This window comes from Glycine max, chromosome 19 (assembly GCF_000004515.6).
Source record: "Glycine max cultivar Williams 82 chromosome 19, Glycine_max_v4.0, whole genome shotgun sequence".
Lineage (NCBI taxonomy): Eukaryota > Viridiplantae > Streptophyta > Magnoliopsida > Fabales > Fabaceae > Glycine > Glycine max.
In genome coordinates this window covers 44,112,140-44,135,319 of record NC_038255.2, presented here as the reverse complement: position 1 = coordinate 44,135,319, position 23,180 = coordinate 44,112,140, and the positions used below count along the sequence as shown (strand labels likewise).

General features: G+C 30.5%; 2 protein-coding genes across 4 annotated transcripts; both read left to right on the top strand.

Moving 5' to 3' along the window:
* Positions 1 to 616: 616 nt before the first annotated feature.
* On the top strand, positions 617 to 4,129 carry LOC102666238 (adenylate kinase 1, chloroplastic). Its single transcript, XM_006604484.4, has 4 exons — positions 617 to 990; positions 2,346 to 2,486; positions 2,671 to 2,943; positions 3,022 to 4,129. The coding sequence occupies exons 1-4, from the start codon at positions 748 to 750 to the stop codon at positions 3,163 to 3,165; spliced, it is 801 nt and encodes a 266-aa protein (XP_006604547.1). The 5' UTR covers positions 617 to 747; the 3' UTR covers positions 3,166 to 4,129.
* A 7,659-nt stretch (positions 4,130 to 11,788) lies between these two features.
* Positions 11,789 to 20,497, top strand: LOC100794069 (WRKY transcription factor 44-like). Of its 3 annotated transcripts, XM_026126950.2 has the most exons (8): positions 11,789 to 12,023; positions 12,151 to 12,178; positions 12,281 to 12,375; positions 15,825 to 16,092; positions 16,178 to 16,309; positions 18,372 to 19,090; positions 19,383 to 19,541; positions 19,889 to 20,497. In XM_026126950.2, exons 4-8 carry the CDS (start codon positions 15,874 to 15,876, stop codon positions 20,073 to 20,075), a joined length of 1,416 nt encoding a protein of 471 aa, XP_025982735.1. In that variant the 5' UTR covers positions 11,789 to 12,023; positions 12,151 to 12,178; positions 12,281 to 12,375; positions 15,825 to 15,873; the 3' UTR covers positions 20,076 to 20,497. The 3 variants fall into 3 exon arrangements, with proteins under 3 accessions (XP_025982735.1, XP_003554351.1, NP_001304597.1); XM_003554303.5 differs by having other exon boundaries at positions 11,789 to 12,178; NM_001317668.1 differs by lacking the exons at positions 11,789 to 12,023; positions 12,151 to 12,178; positions 12,281 to 12,375 and having other exon boundaries at positions 15,874 to 16,092; positions 19,889 to 20,075.
* Positions 20,498 to 23,180: the final 2,683 nt, after the last annotated feature.

Sequence of the window (23,180 nt, the reverse complement as noted above, 5' to 3'; positions counted from 1 at the left end):
CTTTTTATCTTTATTAAAAATAAAAAAATTATTGAATTACATTATATGTTAAATAAATTGATGATAAAAGGTTAAATGTCAAAATACTATTTATATTTAAAATTATTTAAATATTATAAATTGCAATTACTTGTAGAATATTATTTCAATTTCATTTGTTTTTTTTTTCTTCAACAATCACTAATGATATGTTTCGTAAAAAGAAAAAAATAAAGAGAAAAAAATACAAATAACAGGAAATAAATAAAAAAATTGACTTATAAATTTTTTTTTTTTCTTTATTTCTTCTCCATCCTCTTTTTCTCGTTCCAAACATAATAAGAATAATGACACTGTGATGTAACAAAAAATGGTAAGGATTAGTGCCAAAAAAGGCTAGGGTTTCATCTTGATATAAGTCTTCTTGTATTAGGGAGACTTTTGATTCTCTTTAACTGCGAGTATGTCCATTTATTATTATATTATTTTAGATTTAATATAATTTACATTTTTTAAAAAAAAAAAGCTAGGGGTTTCATAAGTGAATAAGAGCACGGCTTTGCTTAAAAGTCAAGCCACAGTCGTCGGCTAACGGTAATGCCAAAAGAAAATTAATTAAAAAAAACTCCCCCAAAATGACATTTTTTTTGGGTAACCAAAAAATATAAAGAGTGGGATTTGTTTTTCACAGGAGAAATAGAGTGCGCAGAGAGCATTGTAATAATACCACATTACCACTTCCACCCTCACCTTGCTGTGCCTCTCCCTATGGCGGCCATAACCCGACTCGTAAAGCGCACCTCCCCCCTCTCTTCCGTGGCGCGTGGGTTCTCATCTCACGCGCCTCCGTGCAAGGAGGAGAGGAATGTCCAGTGGGTGTTCCTGGGTTGCCCTGGCGTCGGAAAAGGCACCTATGCCAGCCGCCTCTGCAACCTCCTCGGCGTCCCTCACATCGCCACTGGCGATCTTGTCCGCCACGAGCTCGCCTCCAACGGCCCCCTTTCTTCCCAGGTCTCATCCTCTCTCTCTCTCTGTCTCTCTCTAGATTCAAAATCTCACGTTTTTATTACTGTTATTGTTGATTTGATTGAGTTTCAATTTAGAAAATTGATGAGCTATGCTACGCAATCTGAAAATACAAATCTTATGCTAGATTGCATAATGGTGGTTAATTATGAGATAATCTTATAAATTTGTGTCTTTCTGGCATTAAAAAATTTCAAACACTCAATTATTTTTCCTCTCAATCTCTCTCTTTCTATCACACTGCATCAATCATTTATCTCTTCTCCCGTTCATTTTCTCTTAAGTTGTAGACAACTCAAGGTTGTCCGAGAAACATTTTTCTTGTGAGTTCTCTACAACTTAAAGAGAGAAAGGGAGGAGAAATAAATTATTGACTTGATTAATGATGTAGTGTGATAGAAAGAGAGACAGATAGAAAAGAGAATTGTTGATTGGGTGTTTGAAATTTTTTGTTTTCAAAATATAATCAGTCCTTGTGAGTTATAATACTAATTGTTGCGTCATTATGTGACTCCGTGGTGTATTAGGTTACCCCGTGTCGGTTGTTCATTCTAGTTAAACAAAAAAACACTTCGAATTTTGATGCACCCAATTGGCTGAATTGGAGATCGAAAGGTTGTCACTTGTCACCTTCCAGTAATATTGGTTTTTGAAAAAATACGGCAGTTAGACTGCAAATTTCGGGATCTTAATGTGGTTTAAGTCTCTGATTGGAAAGTCGTGCTTGTACTAGTTTGGCTTGCCTCTCTTTTTTATTTGAGTGGATCCGAGCTCTTTTTTTTTTCTGCTTCTAATTGTTACAAGAGTGACATGTATGGCATATTTTTGTTGCTTGTTATTTTTTGTTGGTTAACTTTATTTTGGCAATCTGTGCCGCATGTATCTAGAATTAGAGTTGTTAATTTTCAGTTCCTTAAACGGTTTAATTATTAATTTCTTGCATTCACCTGTTTGACAGTGGTGGAGGATTATTCTGTTGTGTTGGGGTTGCATTTATGCAATTTATTTACTAGGTTATAAGGAAAGCCTGCCTGTATGTCTCTGAATTAGTGAAGTCTTGGTTATTGATTGCTTCTCATTTTTATTTTTCCATTTTAAGCATACAAGGTATTGGAATTTTCACTATTCTTGATCTCTTTTTGAGGTTTTAATTATACATAGTTATGATATTTCAATTTCAATGCATCATATGGTGTACCTTAATTTTGTAGCTGTGAATTGGAGATACCATAGTTTGAACTTTTAAGAAGTAGCATAGTTTTTAACTAAAAGCGAATTATAAGAGGATAGTATATTTATCTTTTTTGCTTTCTGTTTTTCAATCATTGATCTTTTTACAGCTATCAGAAATTGTTAATCAAGGCAAATTGGTGTCAGATGAAATCATAATAAGTTTATTGTCAAAGAGGCTGGCTGATGGGGAAGCTAAAGGCGAATCAGGATTTATTCTTGATGGTTTTCCTCGAACAATAAATCAAGCAGTGAGTATTGATACCCACCTAATGCCCTTATATTAATTAGTATATGTGCTTGTAGTTGGCTGTGATTTTTCTTGGGACTAACTAACCACACAAGTGGCTATATTTTCTGTCCTCGACGATTTCCTGACATTCACTTTTCATAACTGCGATCTACTTAAAATGTGCTTGAAACCTGTGTGCTCAGGAAATATTGGAAGGGGTAACTGACATTGACTTGGTGGTCAATCTGAAGCTCCAAGAAGAAGCACTGCTTGCAAAATGCCTTGGTAGAAGAATTTGTAATCAATGTGGAGGAAATTTTAATATTGCCTCCATTAGCGTCAAGGGTGAGAATGGGCGTCCTGGAATGGTCATGGCTCCACTTCTTCCTCCTGCACACTGTATGTCAAAGCTCATTACTCGGTCAGATGATACTGAAGCAGTAGTCAAAGAAAGGCTTCGTATATACAATGAAAAGGTATTTGTCTTATTATTTTGTCAAACTTCCTCATTCATTTCTAATAGTTTTATAATTTGTTTTCTATCATTCTTGCAGAGTCAGCCCGTGGAGGAATTTTACCGTAGTAGAGGGAAACTGTTGGAGTTTGACCTGCCAGGAGGTATCCCAGAATCTTGGCCTAAGTTGCTGCAAGCTCTTAATCTTGATGATTATGAGGAGAAGCAATCTGTTGCAGCATAAGATATATAAGCATACAATACAAATGAGTATTTCATTCTTTGCATGCATGCATGCTTGACGATTTTGCAGGAAATAGAACCAAAGAAGGTTTACTTCTCTATTGGTATTATTTGGGTAAATAATTATATCATGAGGTGTTGGAATCTGATATAACTTCTTCCCTGTTGGGATTTCTGCTATTCTAATTCAGTTATATATGGCCATGGTTTGATGGTTTCTAACATTGTCAGGAACAGATGATTTCTGTGAGAATTGCTGATTGATTAGCATTTAGCAATAAGCTTGTCAGAATCTGGCATATAAATTGTTGTGTTGTAACTGAAATACGAAATATGAAGGAACTAATGTTATTGTATTAATTTCTTCTTATGCTTTTTTTCTTTGCCTGCCAATTTCACAATCCCCACTAATGACTCTGTTTAAATAGGGCAAACAGAGGGATAACAGACTGAAAAACTGTGTCTGCAAACACCACGGATGCTGTATTATATAGATGTCATTACAATAAATTCTAATAGTGACAGGATATTTCGTTTTCTCAAAATCAGATTCTACTTTCTTACAAATCCTACTTTCCTACTAATAATACATGTATATTATTTTATCCTGATTTTCAACAGACTCCTTTTGGTTGACTATGTTTTGGATGCATATAATGGTAGGTTCAAATCCTAGGAGTTCTCTTTTTCTTGTTTACAGGAATGTGGCTTTCACATATCTGATCATGTTTGGATGAAATTATTATTTTTCATCTAGATTATTTAATTGATATATGGGTCTATTGATATATTCAATGATTCTGTCATGGGGTGGGGTTTTGCTACATCGCAGCTAGCCGAGCTGGTTGGCTTAAGTGTTTGCAAGCCAGTAAGTTTACTCAGCTGCTAAATTAAGACAGGGCACAATACCAGCTCTTGACTGCTCAAGTTTTTGTGGTGCAAGATAGATTGTGCCCGACATTTTATCTCAGTAGTAACTAGTCCCTTTTCCCACCATTGTTCTTTGGATAAAATTTAATTGCAGTTTCTTATGTGCTTTTAGTATTATTCTCCAATCAAAATTAGAGTTTCACTATGGATATATTCAATGATTGTCATACTAGTCTCTTTAGGAATACATGAAATTTGTGATTGTCATACTAGTCTCTTTAGGAATACATGAAATTTGTGATGGGGTGGGGTTTTGCTACATCGCAGCTGGCCGAGCTGGTTGGCTTAAGTGTTTGCGAGCCAGTAAGTCTAATCAGCTGCTAAATTAAGACAGGGCACAGTACCAACTCTTGACTGCTCAAGTTTTGTGGAGCAAGATAGATTGTGCTCTACGTTTTATCTGAATAGTCTCGAGTCCCGTTTTCTTCCATCATTGTCCTTTGGACAAAACTTACGGTTTCTTGTGTGCTTTAAGTGTTGTTCTTCGATCAAAATTAGAGTTTCACTTTGGTGATTTATAATAAATGTTTGCCTAAAAGGTTAACATGAGACCTTTGGTTCTAATTGGGGAATAACAGCAAAAATTCTTGTGTCTAAGTTGTCTCTATTTTCTTGCCCCAAGTTTCATCTGTTGGCTATGGGCCTTGGCCAACGTGTATTGGTTGAAGTTTTCCTGTGGATACTACTTAGCAGCCATATTTTGCTGAATCTTTCGTTTTGAACATGTTGAATTTGTTATATATTGCAATTGATTCAAGAATGGTTAATTTCTTTTTGCCAGGAAGAATAAATATGACTAGTGTCACTTAAAAATAGCGTTATTCTTTGGTAAAATGGTCAACTAATTTTGCTGGACTTTTTTTATTAGGAGAAGCTGAAAGTTTAATTTTTATTTTGGGAGGGGTGGGTGTAACATAATGAAGTTTTTTTTAAAAAAAAATTGAATGTAATTCTAAAAGAACTAAATATTCGTTATGAAACGTTGTGCTAAATGATGTAAAAAATGACAATCGTTACCTTGTCAGAACTTAGAATACTTGTAACAAAAAGGAGTATGTAACAGCTATTAAATGTTTTATTTACTTTTTAAGAAAAAGTATGTTAATAAGCTTTTGGGAATATATTTCAACCGGTTTATAAATGCTTGCTTTTGATTTCTTAAAAAATATCTGATCAATTTATACCGTTGTGAAAGAACCGAATCGTCGCTATAAAAACTTGAGCTTGGCAGAAATGAAAATAATGTTGAAAATGGCTTAAAATTGGTAATAGTGCACCATGTGGAGGTGTATGTTAATATGAACCGCTCATGTACCAGGTGCTTATTTAAGCTAGTGCTTAACTTTTTTTGGGTCATACAGTATAGTTAATGTTGATAAGTTGTAAAGATGTGCAGTTATTTGAATGTGGGATCTATTTAGAATTTATTTTTTCAAGTTGTTTGGTTGGAGAGAAGACTGTCTAAGTTGTAGAAAGTAAAAAATGAGTTATATATGTTATAGTGAGACTAAAAATATGCAAAAAGTAAAAAATAATTAAAAAAAAAGTTAAATATATTTTTTTATCTTTTTTTTTTAATTTCCGCTCTTAGTTCCTAAATAATTGTTTTATCATTTTTATTTCCTATATTTTTGTTTTGTTAATAGTTTTAGTCCATGTTATCAAGTAACATATCAATCAAAAAATATTATCAAATATCAATTGATGATATAATAATTACGTTGGTAGTTCACTGACTTATGTAATCAATGAGTCTAATAGCATATTCATTTGTAATTTTGATTTTGAAAGCTCTATTCAATAAGATTGAAAATACAATTTATCGAAAAATAAAAATGATTCTTATTTTCAAAATTGTTTTTTAGAGGGAAGGAGGGTTGAATTTCACATAAAGGAGATTTGTCATAGAATAAGTTTTGGGCTGCAATCTTTGAATATGTACATGACTTCACAAGAATATATTATTGAGTGGGAGCGTAATTAAATAAGACCAATTGCCAATATTTAGTCAACAGAGAATCTTAACTCATTCACAGATTAAAACATTTAACCTTTTCACGAAGTATTTATCCATTACGAAAAGTTGGCCATGCATGCTATTATTAAAGAAACAAAATGGTGTCAGAAAATGGAAGGAAAGATATTTGCATGTTTGATAGTTTGAAAATATAACATGTTTTGCTATGCGCGCGAGCTAGAAATGGGATATTGGGGTCCTCTTCAACTTTGTGTAGTCACATGCAAATGACAAAAATAATTATGCACGAGGCCAGTATGCATTAGTTATGCACTCATAGTGACAGGGTGCACGGAGCAGCATATTAAGAAAAAACAAACACCAATAAACTAGTTTTCTTAAATTATGTTCACCATATAGGGGTTTACAATCGTCACTTTTTGCTTTTTACAATTAGAACTGAGATTTAAACAAGATTCAAGTTGAACATGCCAAAAGAAAACTTTCATATCATAACTTTTGGGTGTACTTGGACATTTACCGGTGTAATTGGCAATCAACTAAGCTTAAATATGAACTTGTTGGAAGTAATTAAGTTTGCACATCATACCGTCAAAAGAGAATATAGACAATGCAATTAAACTTTCATGGTTTATTTTTTATAAAAAAAAAAAAAAAACCCTAGATGCAGCCACGTAATAATGTTGTTCTTCGATCAGAATTGGAGTTTCGCATTGGTAATACACTATGATAAAATATTTCATTAAATGTTACTGCATATTAATTATCAAGATAAAACGTAAAATCTAATAGAAGAATAACATCAACAGCATGTCAGCACCTATGATACTGCATTTAAGTTTTGTCCAAAAAATAGTTAGGAGCTCATGTTAGTTTCTTTTTTTTTTTTTTACAAAACATAGGGTTATGGCTTCCCATTGATAATTAAATGATGGATACAATTGGAAATATAATTAGGAGCCCAGGTTAGGTTGTTCCTATAGTTTTACATAAATTCAAACAAAAATACTATAATGTATCATAATTTTCTTTTTTAAAGTAGATTTCTACTCTTTTGAGATTTATGAGATAGGTCTTTACTGGATGGTGATCATTTGAATTCTGCCAAATATGTATACTTGGTAATTATCCAATGAAAAAGTTGGATAATTTATATATAAAAAAAAGTCTGATAGTTGAAATCACATAGCATATTCGTTTATTTTTCATATGAAATGACAGATAGAAGTATTAATAACGTGAGGATAAAAATGTAATTTGAGTATGTGGGACATACTGTACAAGTACACAACTGTGAGTCATAACTATAGAATCAAGTTTGGTAATGAAATTTTGATCGTGCAGGCAAAGCACCGCCCCACGCGTGAACTTCTCAACTAACATTCCAATTTTCCAACGTCTCAACTAACTCTCAATTCTCAAACCCTAATTTTGATTCTAGACATCGTCATATCTCTTTCATTGGTACTAGTAATCTAATGCGTGTTATCTTCCCTTCACTGAATAAACACACAGGATTGGTTAAGGGGAAATGAAAGGATATATCCACAAAAATTAAAGGTGATTAATTAATCTAATAACAAAACTCAGAAAAGTGGCATACCCCGTCATCATATTGAATTTTTTATAGCAGTAATACAAAATAAAAAAAATTATTGCACAAATTAATAACACTCGTTTCAGATTATTTACAGAACTAGCACCATTTATTGCTGAAATTATTACACAAATAACACTGGTTCCAGATTATTTACAGAACTAGCTAGCGCCATTTATTGCTGGTGTAGAGAATTTGACTCCTCCCATCTCGATATTTTTTTTACTTCGACGTTGAGAAATCAAGTTTAGTCAACCCAATTTCTCAACATATATTTTATTTTATTATTTTTATTTTTCTGGTATCTAAAAATAAAAATAAAATCAATTCTAATTAATTTTGTAATTATTTGTGTTAACTAATGTTAAGTTGTTAAAAAATATAAAAAGTGTGATTAAAATTAGACATTGTAATTAATTAAAATGAATATTGCACAATTGACTTAAAATTGAAATAAACTAATAAGTTTTAAATAATCAATTAAATTATTAACAATTAAAAAAAATTAATATGTTTTTTATTTGTGTTAGTGAAGTTACCATTAAGTTTACCCCAAAAATAATAGTCACAATTATAATTAAAACTATTTAAAAGTACAATTTGTAGAAAACACAAAGCGAGAGTAATTTACTTAATAAATTATGTATAATATATTTATATAAAAACTATATAAATAAAATTAATTAATACTATCTTTATACTTGTATTATTACTATTCTCATTAAAATTGGAATTCAACTTATAATTATAATTGTTGCTTTAATTTTTTTCACAATTTAAATATGAAATAATGTTTTTTAATATGTATGAATTCATTATATGTTTAATATACGTATTATATATATATATATATATATATATATATATATATATATATATATATATATATATATATATATATATCAACATGACCTTTTTTAATTAAATAAATATATTATATTTAATAAATATATTAATTTATACTATATAAGAAAATATCAATATGTTTATATACTCATGTAAATAGTAAACACTATGGTAGTAAAATTAACGAAAGAGTATTGGGAGTAATTTGCAGAAAACACAAGGTGCAGCGTCCCTTTTCGACAGTGTCAATGGCGTTTGGGGGGAAGACATACACGATGTTATACGCGGAAACAATTAGTAAGTTTTTTATAGGGTCAAATAACAAAAGAATATTGAGCACAAATAGCTAAAAACATAGAAAGTATGAATGCCATTTACTCTTTATAATATAATAAAAATAACGATAAAACATCAATTTCTTTGCATTGTAACAAATTCCCTGTCTATATGGAGTGAGTAAACCTTAGTAGATATTTTCATGGTAAATAGAAAAATTTGAATCTTCTTATTAATTTTGATCATAATAGGAGAGAAAAAGACAAAATTATCATAATAAAAAAATTTCATTATTAGAGTTGTAATAGCATTATCAATCATATTACTATAGATAACCCGAGTCGAGCATAACAATCCAATAACAAAATAATATAAAAAAAGGATAAATGAAAAATGATTTTAGTCTTTGAATATATAAATTAATGATAATTTAATTTCTAAACGAATAAAAAAAATTATTTAGTTAGCAAATATGTAAAAAATAAAATTGTTAAAACAGATCCGTTTAGTCTATCCCAAGTTCATAACTCACTTAATAGATGAGTCAATTTAACACAACTCACTATTTGATAGGCCAATAGATGAGTCAATTTAACACAACTCACTATTTGATAGGCCAATAAAATGTTACTCCAATCTGACCCACATGTTAGTGAGTTAAACAAGTTGACTCATAACAAAAAATTATAAGAAAATCAAATTTCAACACAAAATCATTTTAAAAATTTTAGAGCAAAATTATGTACCTCTATATTTAAACCAAACTACACGATAACCAAATTAGTTTAACTTAATTAAAAAGGTAAAAGTAAGAAGCCACTTACCAATAATATGTGATCAATTTAGCAGTTAAGTGACTCTATGATTAATCTCGTCCACCACGGGTACAACCTAATGGATCTAGTCAAAGATGGATTTGACCAACTTTTTTTCATCACTGGGAAAAGACTTTTTCCAACTCAAATCAGCCCAAACTCATGGTCAATCATGAGTTACCAACTTATAATTATTTTGATACTTTAAAAAATACAATAATTATATCTTATTTCATAAATTAATTCTTGAATTTTTAGATTGTTACTTTGATGTAACTTAAAATAAGCCACATCGATATCATTTATATATTATTTAATCATAAAATATCATGTGATTTATATTGTTATATCACATAATTCAATTTAATAAAATATCATTTAATTAATTTTAAATTTATCTAATAGAATAATATGATATAATTATATCTAATTGATCTTGCAATTATTTTTTATCTAATATTATAAATAATATATTTTTTATCAAGGTCAGAACAAGTATATCTAATAATAAAATTTAATGTAATTATATTTAATATAATTAATATGTAATTAATTTTTTTACACAATGTAATGATATTTAATAGGGTACTGTATATCTTAAAAATTGATAATATATATTAAAAATTATTAAATAGAAAATACAAAGTATAAATTTAAAAATTTATAATTTAATCGAACGTGTGCATTGCACGAATATAAAATCTAGTATTTATTTTTAATTTATTTTCTGCATTTACTTCATTATCATAAATGGATTTATTTTTAAAAAATTTATTAATTCAATAAACCATATAAAATTATTTTTACTCAGAAATTGTATAAAATAATTTAAAATAATTTTGTGAATAAATACTATTTTTAATAATATTTATATTATACATTGAAATTTTTATAGTTAAATTTAACTTAAATCTAATTAGTTGATATATTTATTAAAAAATAATATTGTATCTCTATGTTTAATAACTGTGTATACGAAATTTTTGTTAATTAATATTTATAAAATAAGGTTAAATATCATTTTTACATAATTATACAATAAATATTTTAATATTATTTTATTAAATATACTTTTATTACAAAAGTATTACACACGGAATAAAATCATAAACTAAATTAATTTTTTATAGTGTTGGAATTTTTTACATAAATACATTTGAATAAATTGCATAAGATTTGTTTCTCATACTTATTTCCTTTTATTATAATAAAACTTTAAATATTTGTAATTACCTTGATTAAAACATATACACGTGTGATAATAATTAATTTATTCAAATTTTAAATATAACGATATACTTGTTCTAATTACCTTAATTATATTTAAATGATTTTTATGAACTAAAAATAAAAAAAAATATTTATAATTTTTCTATCAAATGCATAATATTTTTTCTATTTAACTTGTTTATTATAAAGAAAATCAATATAAAGATAACATAAAATGTATACTCCAAAATTTTATTAGATATACTTATTCTATTCTAAATAAAAGAAATACTTGTTCTAATATTAAATAAAAAATAATTACGACATTAATTTATTAGATATGATTACATCATATTATTTTATTAGATAATATTTACTTATAATTGATTAATTTAAAATTGATTATATAATATTTTATTAAATTTTGATTTGATGAATATAAAATTAATTAGAATTTTTTTTATTAAATTTGGTTAAATAAATTATATGATATGATAATATAAGTCACATGATATTACATTATTAAATAATACTTGAATCACAATAATGTAAATAAATCATACTAAAATAGCAGTTTTTATAATTGAATCTCAAATTAATCTTTAAAAATATAACTTAATATTAAATTAAATCTTGAATATTACAATTTAATAAAAATAACCTCATTAACTTAAATGAAAAAAAATCTAATCATCATATTTTTTATACATTCAAATCATTTATCTTATATTTTCCGTAATATAAAAGTTATGAGAGGAAACGAAAAAGACATTGGGATTGACGTATTTATTAAGTTACGTAAGCTTTTGCACAATGAGTTGAAACATCTCAGCGAGGGAATCTTATCTGATGCGAGGACACTATTAATTTCTCTCTCCAAACTTAGCGAATGGTCAAAGAGGACACTGAGACAGTTAGTTGTCCGTACTATTTTGGAGGTTGGCACCCACTGCTAACCACCAATCCCAAGATTCATAGTTCCCAAATAACCATGGCATGCAATTGCAATGCAACTATTATATTCACCTTTTACTATTTTTATAAAATATAGTTTTAATCATGCATTGACTGTGATGGGGAGTTAGTATTATTAAGAACTAGAGAGCAAGTCATGTGGTTAATTTTTGAAAAGGGAACATTATCGTTTAGATTCAGAAATCTGATTTGGAATCAAAGCACTCCCTCCTCTCCCCCTCTCTGTCTATCTGGTTTGTATATACATACATATATATAAACATAAGGTCAATATCGACTGCATGTTGAGATTTGAGAAGATCCCAGAAAGAAGCTGAAGCGTTTTTTTTTTTTTTTGTTGGTTTCTTTTGTTGGATCTAGAGAAGACAATCTTAGTTGTGAAACCCAGGTTTCGTATTTTTATTTTTGATGGCCACACTCTACCCTTTTTGAATTCATTAAGAACTTACTTTGTTGTAAATTTCTGAGTCTTTCCAATTAATGCAAGCAGGAGATCGAGGTTAAACTCAGTTTTTATATATACAGCTGGGAAATGAAAATTCACTGAAGCCACTTTTTAGCATGTTGCCACTTCTCAGATTTCTGGTTAGTTTAATTCTCTACTCTTTCTCTTCTTTGTTTTCCGAAATTTTGTTAACACTACTCCCCCAGCTAGCAGAAAACAAATTAAGGAATGAAAAGATAAAACCAAGAAGGAAGAGACGAGTTTCTTTGTTTTAATCCATTGGAAATATTCAAACTATGATTGATTTAGACAAAACTTGGTCCAAATCATAATTTGTGACTTTTGAAACCTAAAATAAAATCCCCAGTAATAAGTCTAATATTCTACGTACCACTGTATTTTATTTTCATAGATCGATCTTTTTGGTTTTCATATATCACATCTATGGAGTGGTGTAATTAAGTTACAGTACATTACAATGACTCTTCTTTTGTACATGTTTTACACAAATTCAACCATCACTCTTCATCTCTCTCTATTCTTGTTAGTTTTTCCAATCAACATCATCATCACCTCACACTTGGAATGTGGGAAGACATCTTCTGTACAGGCCAGGGGAACTTCCAATGTGAATTAAAAACTCAAATATAGAGTCCAGAAAAAGTTGAAAAGTTATTGTTTAGCTGGATGTCTTGTCTGTCCAGCCTAATTCCCAATTTAAACACAGAATTCAAGAAATTCCACTTTAACTCTAATATAGAGATAGTACTGTGAAGATTTGAGTTTTTGTGAGTTGGAAAAATTGCATGGATATTGATGATCGACATCGACCAGACAAATAGTACCTGAAAATACTATATCAGGTTTCATGTTTGTTACTTCAATTTCCTACCAGTGCCTCTATTTCAAGTTTGGCGTTTAGCCAATTCAAAGGGACCGTCCCCTATGGGGAAAAACAAAGTATTTAAGTTTGCCATGAACGTAAATTTGGCCAAAGCATTTAGGTTAAGGTTTAAAAAGTACCAGGGCGCGCTTCTTGTTTTCATCACATCTTTTATATTTCTCTCTCTCTCTCTCTCTCCCTTTATTTGAGACAATATTTTTGTTCAAAATACTCTTAAAATTTCACATTTTATTAGGAGAAAATATGTTACGTATAGACAAAATAAAATAATTTTATATTGTTATTTAATTATAATTCATTTTATATATATATATATATATATGATAAATTTATTAAATTTTATAATATATACTCTCTCTACACTCACATATATATATATATATATATATATATATATATATATATATATATATATATAAATATTTTATATCTTGACTCAAATATAAATAAATTTAATTAATTTTATTTGTATTAATTATATCATTCTCAAAACACCCTTTATTTAATAATAACTCTATTTTCAATGATTTTATTTTATTCATAATATTAAGCTCAAATAAAGGATGTTCTAAGAATAATTTTTTTACTCAAAATTAATAAAATTAAATAATTTTAATTAATTTTCTTAATCAGTATGAAAGTTTTTACTTATATATATGAGTTCGCTAAGAGTTTCTTACAAATCATACCAACTCTAATTTTTGATTAGTTAATATTTAAAAGTTTTTACACTATCATTAAACTCTTTTCTTATTTACTTTTGTTCTTATATTAATTCCGTTTTATACCTCTTTTGTTTATATGCTACAAACATCTATCATGAGATTGTCTAATTTACCTGAGGTAAAAATTTGTGCAATTAAGAATACGTGAAAGAATCACATCAATCGGGTGTGATAGGATTGCTATTCTCTTTTTTATTTGGGGTAAGATAGACAATCCATCTATCATTTGCTTATATTATTTATTTCTCTTGTCTCTTCATTCCCAAAGTGGTGTATAAATTCTAAAAAGAAGAGTACTAACATTATATTCTTGAATTATAAAATATTTTTTCTAACACAAGTAATGAGTAAACCTCACAAAATTTTATAATTTCAATCAATAGAAAATATATTTAAAATAATATATTAAAGAATGTTTTCTTAGCAATTCACATTTCAAGAATCTCTTTCTCTCAAAATATCATTTTGCACCTAAGAAATAAAGTGTTTAGCACTTGGAAACGGACACTAGTTTGTAGTTCTATGTGACATTAGATTATATATGATTATCTTGGTGTCTTATTTTAAGTAACCATTACTTTATTGGATACTCTATTCGAAGACAATGATGTAACAAAGAGAGGTGAGTATTATCAATAAAATAAACAACTCTATATTGTGTCAGAGAAGAAAAGACCCACAGCCTTGTATATAATTTGTGAAAGAAAATAATTATGCACCCCTGAAGTGTTGCAAGGATATATGTGCCAGCAAGGATTGTACCGTTTATATATGTGGCTAGGACTACGCTGAAGTTTCTTGTCACAATTTGGAATGTTTTCAGACTTTGATACATCATGTTTGTGGTCTTTGTTGTCCTTTCAAGATAAATAAATAAATAAGAAAAACAGCATTAGGCTCTGTTCCTTTTGAGTGGCCGTAATGTATAAGAAAAAAAAAATAGGTAGATGCCAATCTCTAGTTAATATCTAGAAAGGAAGAGGAAAAAAAAACCCGTGATATAATGTTTTAGAAAAAAAATAGTAAATATTGATAGAGTGTATGATATATAAAGGTGTCTACAAATTAAAAGTGTCTGCGGTACGTTGTGGATCTTATATATATTTCAACACTGCCCAAGTTAACAAGGAAATGAGATTGAACTTGTATAAACATTGTCAATCAATTCAATACAATACTTTCTATACTCTATTTTAATTTAAATATTTTTTTTCTATTTTTAACTTCTTTATTTTCTTCCTTTATACTAATCAAAGCCATAACATGATATACTCGATTTTTATCATGCTGTCATGTATAAAAGGATTGATTGGACCAAGATGCAGAAGTTAGCCTCTCTATCATGTTGAGTTAAAAGGGAAAAAAACAAATATGATTTAGATTGAGAACAGAAGCAGCCTCCATAATATGTCCATAACCTTGTGTATCATAATGCACCAGTTAACCGATGATTTTCAGCGACCGAGTACAATTCATTATAAATGCATGGAAATTCCCGTGACAAATACAGTAGAATGTGGTCCAATGTGATAGAATTTGTCTCGATTCCTGTAAATGCTGCTTTTTTTTTTCTGTTTCTTGGTGTAACCCAATAATATTACTATTCTTTGAGCAAAAAGCTTTGTCCTGGTTGGCGGGAAGATAGTTTTGACTTTTCATCTATGCTTCTGAGTCTTCAATTAATATTTCCTCTTTCCATTATCATATTTTATCACAATTGCAAAGTGGTAGGATATGGTATTATATCATATATTAATTACTCTCAAATATTATAACAATGGACTACATATCGTGCACTTTGGCTATTTTAACTAAGTACAGTAGATGGGTGAGAGTCATAATTTTGAGATTGAATTTCTTTTTTGATTAGGAACCATGATGCATTAAGCATTTATTTGTAATATGTAATGTTGATTAACCATATCTGCTAGGTGATGATTTTATTTTTTCTTGCAAACAGAATCACATGTAAAGTGAGCAGCACACTTTACAAAACAGACATATTGAAGATGCATATCAAGGAAGCAGAAAGGGTGGTCATTGCCAAACCAGTTGCATCAAGGCCAACTTGTTCTACTTTCAAATCTTTCTCAGAGCTCCTAGCAGGTGCAATCAATGCTTCTCCCGCTATTCCATCTTCTCAAACAACAGTTTCTGCCATTAGACCAAAGACAGTGAGGTTCAAGCCAGCAATGAATCAACCCCCTTCTGGGTTTGTTTTTTCTCAGGTGCATGAACTTTCAGTTCACTAGGACAAACTCCATTCTTCATAGCTTTTTGATTTCCGTCATAAGTGGTGTTTAACAATTTCAGGCTGATACTTTTGGAGCTGCACTTGATAATTCCTCTGAGATGAGTCCTAAACTTGACACCAAACAGTCCCTCATATACAAGCCAACGGCAAAACTCGTATCAAAGACAACTGTGTCTCTTTTGGCAAATATGGTCAGAAACATATACACATACATATTAAGGCTCAAATATGTCTTTAAGTCATCATAAATGATCGATTTTTTGCTTTAGGCCTAATAATTTTTTTCAATACATTAGATGCTGATCCATTTATTAAAACTTTTGTTTTGAGTTTTGAAAGTCGGTTAAGTTATGATATGACATTATATCAACAAATCTTTCTAATATAATATACGATTAAGATGACATTATATCATCACCTAATTGACGGTAAGAACTTAAAAAAAAAAAATTATGTATCAAGGATTCAATGCATCAAAAAAATTTATAAGAGATTCAAAATAAAAATTGATCAATTATAAGGGACCTAAAACACATTTACATATTAATCTTTGATCATTTGTTATATACTTATATTTCATGACATATTCAACAAAATAAGAAAATAATTTTTATATTAAAGTGAGAGAAGTAAATTTAGGTCTACAACTATACATATATGATGAAAATTAGTTTGGAGTTATATGACACTTATAAAAATTAAGTTACTTAAAAAAAAGAGTTAAATATACTTTCGTTCCTATTAAATACAAGTTTTTTTGAGTTTAGTCCTAATAATTTTTTTTGGATTGGATTCCTAATATTTTAAAAATTCTGTCTTAAATTTCTACTGTGTTAGTCCATAGTCATTAATTGTTTACGTTAACTGGTAGGCATATCAGGTGTGATTTTTCTGTGACTCATATTACACATAAAAATCCTTTTTTATTTTAAAAAAATTAAAAACGACATTGTGTTGTCCCTTACTTCTTTCTCCTATCTGTCCTCGATGACCTTCTTCGCCTCCGCCAACATCTTCTCTCATAGCTTGTGTTGTCATGAACTCACATGATTTCACGATCTTGCTCCCTGCTTCCGAGCTCAATTGTGAGTAAAATCATGAAGCGGTGGGATTGAAGATTGTAGTCAGACTAAATCGAAATTTGAAATTGAATGTTCTTTTTCCAATCTTGCTAGCTAGGTTTTTCTGGCTCGAGTTGCAGATCTGGTTTGCCCCTAAGTTTGTTTAGCCAGTTTTTTTTGTTGCCCTAAATTAATAGTTTTTGCTTCTCCCCCATTTTCAAACCTAGATGAACACTGCCTAGCTTTTCTCTTTCCCCCTCTTCAATTCTCTTGGTCTCTCCTTTTAGTTTCTCTCAGTCTTGACTTGACCCTCTGTCTGCTACGATTGTTTGCTGTTGTGTATGTGGTGTGCGTTCAGTCTATCAGGCTTTGATACCCAACCCTCTCTCTGGCCTGCTGTGAATTTGACTCAAGTGCTTTGGTTTGCACTCTTGTTTTGCTTACTCTGAGTGAGATGTGCTGTGTTTTGACTTCTTTTGTTTCCTACATTCTGTTCTCATTGGACCATGACATCTGTGGCTCTAAACTCTTCTTTTTCAGCTAGGACCTCTCTTTAGCGTCTTTTGTCCACAGCCATGGAGGACATGAACGCGTTTCAATTGCAGCTCAATTACGCCCTTGCCTTGGTAGAACCAAAAGAAGAAGAAGATGAAGAACAAGAAGAAGGAGAGGAAGAGAAAGTGACTCCAAAGTTTTCTGTAGATTTATCTCAATAGAGAGAGAAAGGGGCAATTAGATTGGGAAAAGAATGAAAAAAAGAAAAAAGAATTTAAAAAAAAAATGCAAAACGACATTGTTTTGTACTTTTTTATTTTAAAAAAACTTTTTTCACCTGTTATTCCGGTCTGTTATTCCGGTCATAGACCAGTCATAGAAAAATCACATGTGACATGTTTGAGTGGGTAATTAAGAGTCACATGGATGATTAACAGGTAAGGACTAACCGAAGGATCTAAGACAATTTTTTAAATATTAGGAATTTAATTCGAAACAAAAATTTATTAGAAATTAAATAAAAAAATGTATTTATTAAAGACTAAAAACATATTTAAACTAAAAATATATATATATGACTTGTGGATTTTAATTTTAATTCATAACGAGATCCAATGATCAATATGTTTTTTTTTTCTCACACACTTGTTTCAAACATTATGTTTGTGACATTTTTTTTCCTCTTCTTTTGGAGAAGGGAAATTGCAGTACTAGTCGGCAACAAACACAGCAACCAATGGAGGCCAATTTTCAACATTCCATCCATGAAAAATTTAGAACCAACACGAGCTCAAATCTTGATCAGAGTATTACCCCGCAAACAGAAATAAATTATCAGAGCAGTGAACCTAGTAAGATGGTGCAGCAGAACATAGAGGAGGACCAAAAAGTTTTAACATCCTCAGTCAATTGTGATCGACCTTCTTATGATGGTTACAACTGGAGAAAATATGGTCAAAAGCAAGTAAAAGGGAGCGAGTACCCGCGAAGTTACTACAAGTGCACACATCCTAATTGTCCAGTGAAAAAGAAGGTTGAAAGATCATTTGATGGGAATATTGCAGAAATTGTTTATAAAGGTGAACACAATCATTCGAAGCCACAGCTTCACAAGCGAAACTCAGCAGCAGGGACACAAGGATCAGGGGTTGTGTCTGATGGAATAGTTCAAGATATGTGGAGTAATAGTCACAGTGAGAGGAATGAAGGCAATGAAGTTAGAATTGAGAACACAGGACTGTCTATGCATTCAGATTATTATGTCAAAGTTCCACGGCCTAATGATTCTGCTCTAAATGTTGGTGCAACTAATGCTGGTGGAGTAAGCACGGAAAACTCGTGTGGTCTAAGTGGGGAATGTGAGGAAGGAAGCAAGGGATTTGAGGCACAGGAAGATGAACCCAGATATAAAAGAAGGTAAAAACTCTTCCCTAAAAGTAAAACTGCACTTTAGTATTTATCCATAGTCTGCAATAACCCTCTAATATCATGTGACATGCATGTGAGATCAAAGGATAAAGTTAAGTACTTGATATTTTTGGGATTCATGATTCATAACACCCTTCTCTTGCAATCTCCAACCTGTCAATAACCAAAAATTGTCCATCCAGTAACATAATAGTATAATTTTCATTTTTGGGCTAACTGCATTATTATTTACAATTTTTAATTAGAAGGTAATTTATAATGAATGATTCTCGTTGTTCAGGAAAAATGAGAATCAATCCAATGAAGCAGCACTATCAGAGGAAGGATTAGTAGAGCCACGGATTGTGATGCAAAGTTTTATGGATTCTGAAATACTTGGAGATGGCTTTCGCTGGAGGAAATATGGGCAGAAGGTGGTGAAGGGCAATCCATATCCCAGGTTTATACTTGTTTCCTGTTCCATGTTGTCATCAAAATAACTATTTTAAATGATTTGCTTCAAGATCGCTTTGAAAGGAATAATTTTGGATTCTGCCATGCATTGCCTTGATGATCTTTTTACTTATAAATACTGCTGCAACATTGTAGTTAAGGGATGTAAGAGGATTCTAAAGTACACCTTGCCCTTATCTTAGCCTCATAGGTTTCCAAGATACAATAATTCCTTGAAATTAATTACTCAATTGAGTTTGAGTTCCTATTCAAATAACTACTGATCACTAGTGTCTGTTTTCATTCTCCTATTTCATAATGTTTTCTAACAGCACCAACTACTTTGTCTTGCAGAAGTTACTATAGATGTACTAATATCAAATGTAACGTTCGCAAACATGTGGAGAGAGCCATAGATGACCCAAGATCGTTTGTGACTACATATGAGGGAAAGCACAATCATGAGATGCCACTCAAGAACACAGGAACTGTAGCATCTGAAAGAGATTCACAGGCTTCTCTTAGTAAAGATAAAGCATGATTGACACTTCAATTAGTTAGCAAGTATGATTCAATTTCAATGGCATTGGCTGTCATCAGAAATAATTCAGAGGATCCATTCCTTTTATATCCTAAAGTATGCTCAGAATAATTGAAGTTGATCAGAAAGATCAAGACATTGACAATTTCGAATGCAGTACCTAGCTACTGAGACTAGGATATTTACTTCTACAACAACTTGTTGATAATAACAGTATTGGTGCTGATAATTTGTATTATATATGGAATCAAGGGCACTGGCTCAGTGGCACTGCCCTTCAATAACTTTCCATCTCTGCTAGCTGCCTTTGTATACCAAACCGGTATATTCTATTGTCTATCATCATATATAAATTAATCTGGAGTACATAATATCATATGCTAATAATTTTTGTTGTAAATCACTGGCATCGCCAGAAAGAACCCCAAAAGACCTTTATAAACTATTAGCTATGGACATAATTTTGTTTCTTAATGTAATTTAATCTGATTTAGTTTGTACTTTCTTGTTCAATACGTTATGATCAGCGAGCAACGAGCAATAATTTATTATTGTCATCCGCCATCATCGATCGCCTTGGAAAAGAAAAACAAGAGTATACGACTTGCTTGGTACCATCTTGTCAAAAAGGCTATCATGGTATATGAGAAGTAGTCATATTAAACTAAAAGTGACATGTTAAGAGACACTTTACCATTAAAGTGCAATCGCGTACAAGATGATATTAATTTAAGGGTTAAATATACTTTTGAACCTTCATAATTTTTTTTTGGATTGCATCTTTAATATTTTAAAAATTTTGTCTTAAGTTCTTATCGTTAGTATGTAATTGTTAACTTACAAGGTGATCGTTAATTTGCTAAGCAGACATATCAAGTATGGTGTGTGGTGTCACGTGTGATTTTTTCTCTTACTAGAATTACATGTGAAAAAAAATTCAAAGATAAAGTACAAAAGAACGTCGTTTTGTCCCTTTCTTCTTTCTCCTGTCTGTCCTGGATGACCTTCTTCTCCTCCGCCAGCATCTTCTCCCGTAGCCTGTGTTGTCAGGATTGCAAGTAAAATTGTTAACTCACATGATTTCACGATCTTGCTCCCCGCTTCCGAGCTCAATTGTGAGTAAAATCGTGAAGCGGTGAGATTGAAGATTGTAGTCAAATTGGATCAAAATTTTGAAATTGGATGTTTTTTTTTTCAATCTTGCTAGCTAGGTTTTTTTGGCTTGGGTTGCAGATCCGGTTTGCCCCCAAGTTTGTTTAACCTGTTTTTTTTTTTTGCTCTAAATTAATATTTTCTGCTTCTCCCCCATTTTTAGACCTAGATATGAACACTGTCCAACTTTTCTCTTCCCCCCTCTTCAATTCTCTCGGTCTTTCCTTCTAGTCTCTTTCAGTCTTGACTTGATCCTCTCTCTGCTATGATTGTTTGTTGTTGTGTCTGTGGTGTGCATTCAGTCTATCAGGCTTTGATACCCAACCCTCTCTCTGTGGTCTGCTGTAACTTTGACTCAACTTCTCTCTGGTTTGCACTCTTGTTTTGCTTACTGTGAGTGAGATTTGTTGTGTTTTGCCTTCTTTTGTTTCCTACGTTCTGTTCTCACCGGACCATGACATCTATGGTTCTAAACTCTTCTTTTTCAGTCAAAACCTCTCTTCAACGTCTTTTGTCCACAACCATGGAGGACATAAACGTGTTTCAATTGCAGCTCAATTACGCCCCTGTCTTGGTAGAACCAAAAGAAGAAGAAGGAGATGATGAAGAACAAGAAGAATAAGAGGAAGAGGAAGTGGAAGTGTCTTCAGGGTTTTCTACAAATTTATCTCAATAGAGAAGGGGGTAGCATATTGGGAAAAAAAAGGATTTTTTTCAACATGCAGAACGATGTTGTTTTGTATTTTTTTTAAAAAAAATTCACGTGTAATCCTGGCAAGAGAAAAATAAATTACAGGTAACACAGTATATGGTATGCCTACATGGCCAATTAATAATCACATAAGCACCAATTAACGATTATGGACTAACAACAAAAATTTAATATAAAAAATTTAAAATATTAGCAACTCAATCTAATAGAAAAATTTATCCAAACGTAAAAAATATGTATTTATTAAAAATCAAAAACATATTTAAAACTTAATTTAATTTAAAGGGATGTTAATTAGTAGTTAGTAAGAAGAATATCAATACAAGTTACAAATATACAAATAAACAATCAGATTTTTATATGACCATTAATGAATTGAGTCAAATCCTCTTGACTTTACTTAATATTCGGATTGATTCTATATACATTTTCCTTTTTTTTTCTCTCCCATTTGCCATGTATGGCCAGGATGATCTAGTGGGCGTGTAGCAATGGAGTTAGTGGATCTGTTGGCATTGTGGTGTGGGAGTGGGGAAGGGCGCTGTAAACGTGGGAAGCAAAAATAGTGGGGGTAGGGAATCTACGCTCCACTCAATCGGCATATGGTGTACATGTATCAAATTCAATCATTTTCATAATAGTGGTGTAAGTTTACGTGACACTTTTACTTACTCATATATAAAGAAGTGTCTGTCTCACAGGCAAATTACACCCAAGCTAGAATATACTTATTTGTTAGATTTTATATATCTTAAAATTAAGTGAATTTGTTAAATACATATATAAGTTAAGTTGCACTCTAATGATTCATAATACTCTCTCATCTATAAATGTATGTCAAAATAGGTGAAATTTAGCAAGATGAATTATATATATTAGATTTCATCTTAAAAAATAATTGTTAGTAAATAAAATTATTCAATAAATATAAAAGTTATATTCCAAGAATTGAGATAGAAAATATAAAATTTCCTAAAAATGCTAACATGCAATTAAAGTGTGTTCTATTTTTATTCTTTTTACAAAATACCATAGACCATTAATTAATCGGCAATGCCATATAGCACGAAAGTTTTATGCACGAACACTATATGGAAATAAAAGCTGAAATGTGATTAGTTGAGTTTAGATGAGCAATTTTGTAATCAAAGTCTTTGACACAAATTAACGATAGTGAGCGGTGGTAAAACATTTGGTGCTATTACGAATTTGTACTAATAATCATTTTTCTTAATTAATTT

What these genes read in the sequence shown, in the direction of transcription:
- LOC102666238 (XM_006604484.4), top strand. Translation starts at nt 748, where the DNA reads ATGGCGGCCATAACCCGACTCGTAAAGCGCACCTCCCCCCTCTCTTCC. An exon ending in ACGGCCCCCTTTCTTCCCAG is followed by an intron (nt 991 to 2,345) that starts GTCTCATCCTCT and finishes ATCTTTTTACAG; the next exon opens with CTATCAGAAATTGTTAATCA. An exon ending in TTCGTATATACAATGAAAAG is followed by an intron (nt 2,944 to 3,021) that starts GTATTTGTCTTA and finishes TCATTCTTGCAG; the next exon opens with AGTCAGCCCGTGGAGGAATT.
- LOC100794069 (XM_026126950.2), top strand. Translation starts at nt 15,874, where the DNA reads ATGCATATCAAGGAAGCAGAAAGGGTGGTCATTGCCAAACCAGTTGCA. An exon ending in TGTCTCTTTTGGCAAATATG is followed by an intron (nt 16,310 to 18,371) that starts GTCAGAAACATA and finishes CTTTTGGAGAAG; the next exon opens with GGAAATTGCAGTACTAGTCG. An exon ending in AAGGGCAATCCATATCCCAG is followed by an intron (nt 19,542 to 19,888) that starts GTTTATACTTGT and finishes TTTGTCTTGCAG; the next exon opens with AAGTTACTATAGATGTACTA.